The sequence below is a fragment of the Ptychodera flava genome, chromosome 4 (genome assembly GCF_041260155.1).
Source record: "Ptychodera flava strain L36383 chromosome 4, AS_Pfla_20210202, whole genome shotgun sequence".
In the NCBI taxonomy this organism is placed as follows: domain Eukaryota; kingdom Metazoa; phylum Hemichordata; class Enteropneusta; family Ptychoderidae; genus Ptychodera; species Ptychodera flava.
In genome coordinates this window covers 4,234,817-4,241,524 of record NC_091931.1, presented here as the reverse complement: position 1 = coordinate 4,241,524, position 6,708 = coordinate 4,234,817, and the positions used below count along the sequence as shown (strand labels likewise).

The following is a 6,708-nucleotide window of genomic DNA, read 5'->3' as shown; positions in this document are numbered from 1 at the left end:
TACATATTTTCAGTCAGTATTTTGACGTTTTGATGCATACTTGCCAAAACCATGTGACAGACAGTTCAATGAGTTACCGCCATATACATGTGTTAAACAATTCAGCATACAACGCGGAAAACGGACGATCGCCTGTGAATGCTGAGAGAAACTGCTATATCAGTGAATTTAGGCTTTCTATTTGAGAGATTTACTGTTTACAGATCGAATAAAAACCAATTATACGGTTTTCAAGACTCTGCTGCCTGTTTTCGTGTTCACATTCCCTGAGGGTCACATTCATTCGATTTCTGTAAGCTGCTAACCAGGATCCTAGGGAGTGTGGATACACCGTTTATGATGTCAGAAACTGATACAAAGAATAAAGCAAAGGAAGCCAAGAAGAAGAGAAGAAATGCTAAAGCATCACTGACTCGTTATGGTAAGGGCCTTAACGTTCTGATAGACAGTAACCGTCCCATAAATGAAGTTGAGCAGTCACTGCAAAAACTTATACATGCATATGATGACGTGGTTCAGAAACACGAGGAGTATATTCAATACATTGAAAATGATGAGGAATTTGAACATGAAGAAGCCTGGATTGAAGACTGCCAACAAAACTTCATCAGTCTAAAGAGTAGAGCCATAGACTACATGAAAGAAAGTGAAGCCCCAATGAAAACTAATAGTTCAGAAAGTAATACAAGAGAGCCAGTAGACAACAATGAGAATGACAGTACAGATGAAACTCATGAAATTAATACTGCTGATGTGTCAAGCACAGCAATCAGTGGTTCTGTACAAGATGTTGTAAACCTAGTTGCACAACATACTGAGCCGGTGCAACAGAATACAGATTCCAGTTTGTCTTGCAGCTTTAAGATGGAAAAGCCAAAACTTCCAAAGTTTTCAGGTGATGTCAGAGAGTATTTCACATTCAAGGCAGATTTCAAACATATGGTCAACACAAGATACAGTAAACGTGATGCTGTGGCACTCCTGCGCACCTGCCTGCAAGGTAAACCGCTTGATTTGATCAAAGGTTTAGGCACAGACTATGATGCCGCATGGGCATATCTGGACTCAATCTATGGTGATCCTGAGATTTGTAGCAGATATCATTATGCAAGATATTGTGAAGTTCAAGCCATTAAAGGGTGAGGAAGATGGCCGCTTCTGTGACTTGGTACACCTGGTAAGACGTAGTTATAACGTTCTGAAAGAAGTAGGTCGACCACACGATATGGACAATAATCATGTTTTGGCCATGATAGAAAAGAAAATGAGTGCTGATGATAGAAAAGTTTGGTTCCGTTTGCTAGAAACAGAAAACCAGTCTGCAACAATGGAAGCTCTGATGGCCTGGATGACACAAGAAATGAAATCCCGTATGAGAGCAGCTGCACCATTACGTAATCCAGTTCAAACAGCACGTATACAAGCAGTCAACTACGTATCAGATGGCACCAGTAGCAGAAGTTCACTGCATTATAAGTGTTGGATATGTCAGTCATCAAATCATTGGGTAGACCAGTGCCGTAAGTTGATAGCGATGTCTCCGCAAGCACGTTTGGAAAAAATGAAGGATGGTCATGCATGCTTCAGTTGTCTGAAGAAAGCAGGTAAAAACCACAGTGCAAAGACATGTACTAGAAAATGTCACTGTCAGGAGATGACTAATGGTATGCCATGTAACCTGTTCCACCATCCGCTTCTACACACTGGTACAGACACTGTTACTGCTGTAAGGTCAGAGAACAATTCAGTTGGCGTAGCAACCATATACAGCAAAGGGATACTACTACCAGTTGTTTCAGTAAACATTGTCAGTAACCATGGTAGACAGCAGCCTGCCAATGTACTCCTTGATTCTGGTGCACAGATCAGCCTGATAAGGACATCCCTCGCAGAAAGTCTACAACTCAGAGGTAAAACCATCAGTACTACTATTACAAAGGTCGGAGGTGAAGAAGAAGAACTCTGCACGAAAATATATGTTGTTCCTGTCCGCCCTGTTAACAAGAAGCAGATGTTCACAGTTAAAGCAGTTGGTATCCCCTCCATCAGTGATGACATATCTGAAGTCAATGTTATTGAAATGTCAAAGCAACTGAACATTAAGCCAAATGACATTCACCGAGGAAGTGGTTCAGTAGACCTGTTAATTGGAATTGATCATGCAAAAATGCATGCTGGAGAAACCGTAGAAGTAGGTAACCTGATAGCCCGTCAATCACCACTAGGCTGGGTAGTATTTGGAGCATCCACTGAAGAACAGTCTCAAAACTGCCAAGTACTGCATATCAAGTTTTCAGCACCTGTTGACTTGACTGATTTCTGGACAATTGAAACAATGGGAGTTACAGCTAAGTCGTGTGCCTGTAAGCCTGATGACCTGAGTCCTGCAGAAGCAGATGAAGCCAGAATTATTGATGAAAGCTGTACTAAAGTTGGAAACCAGTGGCTCATACCGTACCCTTGGCGAAAGGATCCAAGTCTGTTACCGGACAACAGAGTCCAAGCTGAGAAGAAATTGTATGCAACTGAAAGACGTCTAATGAGAAATCCTGATCACGCAGAAGCATACAGTAGTCAGATTAAAGAAATGGTAGAAATGCAGTTTGCCAGAAAATTATCCGATGAAGAATCAGAGTCGTACCGAGGTCCTGTACACTACATTGCTCATTATGAAGTCCTGAAACCAGAGAAGAAAAGTACACCTCTCCGTATTGTTTTCAACTCATCAGCTGTGTTCCAAGGACACTGTTTGAATGATTACTGGATGAAAGGTCCAGATCTGTTGAATAACCTGTTTGGAGTAATGCTCAGATTCCGTGAAAATGAAACAGCGGTTATTGGTGACATATCAAAGATGTACCACAGAATCCTGATACCAGAAAGAGATCAGCATGTACACAGATTTCTATGGAGAGATCTTGATGTCAGTAAGAAACCTAAAGTTTATGTGAAAACAGTTCTTACATTTGGAGATAAACCTGCACCAGCCATGGCTCAGACAGCACTGAAACGTACAGCTGAAGAAGGAGAAAAACTGTACCCAGAAGCAGCGCGCACACTGAAGGAAAATACATAGTATATCTGTGATTCAGTCTACACTGTAAATCAAGCCCAGAAACTGACAAAACAGGTAGACAAAGTCCTGGCTGAAGGTGGATTCAAAGTGAAAGGTTGGGTGTCAAACAAATCACTGAATGAAGAAACACCAAACTCTGACAGAGTAGAACGGAAACTTCTCCCAAATGAAGCAGAAGAGAAAGTACTAGGAACAGTATGGGAGCCTGAAGAAGATGTTCTCAGTTTCAAAGTCAGTATGAACTTAGACAGATATGTAGCAAACCAAGGAGAGTCTGATAATCTGAAACTGACCAAGAGAAGAGTTCTTAGTCAAGTTGCACGCATTTTTGACCCCATAGGCTTTGCAACAGCATTCCTAATCCGTGCAAAGATAGGTATGCAGCATTTATGGTTACAAGGCATAGACTGGGACCAAGAATTATCTCAGCCAATGCAACATCAGTGGATGAAGCTATTCCAAGAAATGAGTGAGCTGAACAATGTAAGCTTCAGCAGATGTCTCACACCAGCTGATGCCACCGGAGATCCGATTCTGTGTATATTTTCTGATGCATCTGAAGAAGCCTTCGGAGCCTGTGCATATTTCAGATGGCAACTGATTGACGGTACATATGATGTCAGATTCATTGCAGCAAAATCACGTGTAGCACCGTTGAAGAAACTGACAACTCCAAGACTTGAACTACAAGCAGCAGTCATAGCAAGTCGCTTGTACAAGACAATCACTGAGCAAACCAGATTTCAGATCAGTAAGCCGATATTTCTGACAGATAGCAGCATAGTATTGGCATGGATTCAGAAACCAGCAAGAAGATTCAAGCCATTTGTATCTAATAGGGTTGGAGAAATTCAGAGCACTACAGATCCGTCACACTGGCGACACGTACCAGGAGAATTCAATGTTGCTGATGATGTGTCACGTGGTATATCTGTCAAGCAGTTAACTGAACGATGGCAACATGGCCCAGAGTTCCTGTATTTACCCGAGTCTGAATGGCCACAAGATGTTTCCTGTCCAGACCAAACTGAGCTAGACAAAGAAGAACGTAAAACTCAGCAGATTCTTGTCACACAAGAGAGCCCAGAAATTCTTGTCACACAAGAGAGCCTAGAAATTCTCGATTGTACTAGATTTTCGTCATGGATGAGACTGATCAGAGTAACTGCATATGTCCTGAGATTCATCGACAATCTACGCGACAAGCAACAAAACAGAGCATCGATGAAACAAGGTCCACTGTCACCGAATGAACTCAAGGATGCAGAAATGTACTGGATAACCAGAGCACAGAGAAGTCTCCATGAACGCCTTGCAGCTGGAGAATTCAAGACACTGAGTCCATTCACAGATGAAGGAATAATCAGAGTTGGAGGTCGAGTAAATGCTTCGTTCATGTCATATGAGACCAGCCATCCAGCTTTGTTACCAAACCGACACCATGTATCACTACTGATTATGCAGCACATGCACCAGTTCGGACACACTGGTATTGCAGCTACAGTAGCGAAAGCTAGAAGGAAATATTGGATCTTGAAAGCCCACAGACTAGCAAAGACTATAAAGTTCAGATGTGTATTCTGCAGAGAAAGAGACAAGAAAACTGAAACACAGTTCATGGGAGATCTACCACAGCAAAGATTGGCACCATATACACCGCCATTCTATTACACAGCTTGTGATTACTTTGGACCGTATAAAGTAAAGATCAGCCGCAATAAGACCACGAAGCATTATGGAGTGATCTTCACTTGTCTGAATACCAGAGCCGTTCACTTAGAACTAGCAGTAGATTACTCAACTATGGAGTTTATGCAAGTACTTCGCCGGTTCTTCGCGATCCAAGGATATCCAGCAATGATGACCAGTGATAATGGAAGTCAGTTAGTAGGAGCAGAACAAGAACTCAGACGTATAGTACAAGGATGGGATAAAGAGAAGTTACAAGAGTTCTGTGCAGATAAAGGCATGAAATGGAAATTTACCACGCCTGCAGCCCCACACCAGAATGGATGTGCAGAATCACTCGTAAAGACATGCAAAGCAGCATTAAAACAGTCAGTTGGAGAGCAAGTTCTGACACCGTTCGAGTTGTACACCGTACTACTTGAAGTAGCAAATCTCGTCAACCAGAGACCAATAGGGAGAATTCCAAATGATCCTGATGATGGAGCATACTTATGCCCAAATGATATCCTGTTAGGTCGAGCATCGACAGCGATACCACAAGGACCATTTCGAGAGACAAAGAACCCAAGACACCATGTAGAATTTGTGCAGAAGATCATAGATTCGTTTTGGAAGCGATGGAGTAGAGATGTATTACCGCATTTGGTACCGCGCAGAAAATGGAAAGTAGAAAGACGCAATGTACAAGTCAATGACATTGTAATACTATCTGACTCTAATGCAATCAGAGGTAAATGGCATATTGGTCGTATTCTTGAAGTTTACCCTGGACAAGATGGTAAAGTACATAATGTGCAGGTCAAAACAGCCACAGGAATTTACAAGAGACCAGTCACGAAGATTGCAGTTATTTATTCTGCAGAAGGTTATTAGATGAGCCCAATTGCCTCATCGAGGGGGAGAAAAATGGTACGCTGAGAAACAGACGTGTAGGGACATGAAGCCTGCCCTCACGCTCAGACAGTATAATTCTTTTGTTTACTACTGTTATGTTATGTTATGTTATATTTATTTATTAAAGTGTCATGTGTGGTCTTAAACAGCTTGGTTGCCACACCAAGCCCCAAGGGCTTACAAGACACTAAAACAGTAAATAAAGTACATAGATATGAATAGCTCGAAATTTAATTTAAGTATAAGAAGCTTCTTGTCTCATTGAAAATGCATGATAGACATAGGATGCCAATTGGGATGGCATGTCGCTCATTAGAAATTTGAGTTTCTGATGTACATCAAATGAATCAAATACAGAGCACAAGTTTCTGGCTTTAGAGAACAATTGTTTCCTAATAACATTGTAAAGTGTGCAATCAAAAATAAAATGGAGCTCATCTTCTACTACATTTGGACAAAAATCACATAGTCTTTCCTCTTTAGGCACATTCGTGTAACGCCCAGTTTCAATTTTTAGAGGTAAGATACCAACTCTCAATTGTGCTAAAGTGATCTTTTTGATCTAGAAATGGGAAATTGTAAATATTTCTCCATTCCATATTCCGTCTTAAACATCAGATATGTACGCAATTTGGGCTTTTCACTCAGTTGGGATGTCCAGTTACTAATATACAACGTTTTTAATGCATCTTTCATGACAGGAATACTACAAACCTCTAAATTACCAAATTTCTCCTGCAAACCAATTTCTGAAAATAAATCAAACATATCTTTAGCCCAGTTTTTATATTTTAAACTGATATCCCAAGTAAAAACTTGCTTAATCATTCTGTTATCAGGCATAACTGCTAATCTATTCCAGAGTCTTACCATGTTCAATTTATTTCTTAATAGACAAGGGTCCCAACCCATATCTCCATTTATACCAAGTATAGGGGCAAATTTGTGGACACCAAGAAAATATCTAATCGCTCTGTTTTGAATTGACTCACATTTTGAAGAGAAACGGTAGCCCCAAATTGCAGAACAGTAGTCTAAAATTGGAGTAA

The 6,708-nt window shown here is 40.9% G+C and overlaps 1 protein-coding gene across 1 annotated transcript; it reads left to right on the top strand.

The window, feature by feature from the left end:
• The first annotated feature begins 1,225 nt into the window (after positions 1 to 1,225).
• Positions 1,226 to 5,638, top strand: LOC139130571 (uncharacterized). Its single transcript, XM_070696318.1, has 2 exons — positions 1,226 to 3,011; positions 3,093 to 5,638. Exons 1-2 carry the CDS (start codon positions 1,226 to 1,228, stop codon positions 5,636 to 5,638), a joined length of 4,332 nt encoding a protein of 1,443 aa, XP_070552419.1.
• Positions 5,639 to 6,708: the final 1,070 nt, after the last annotated feature.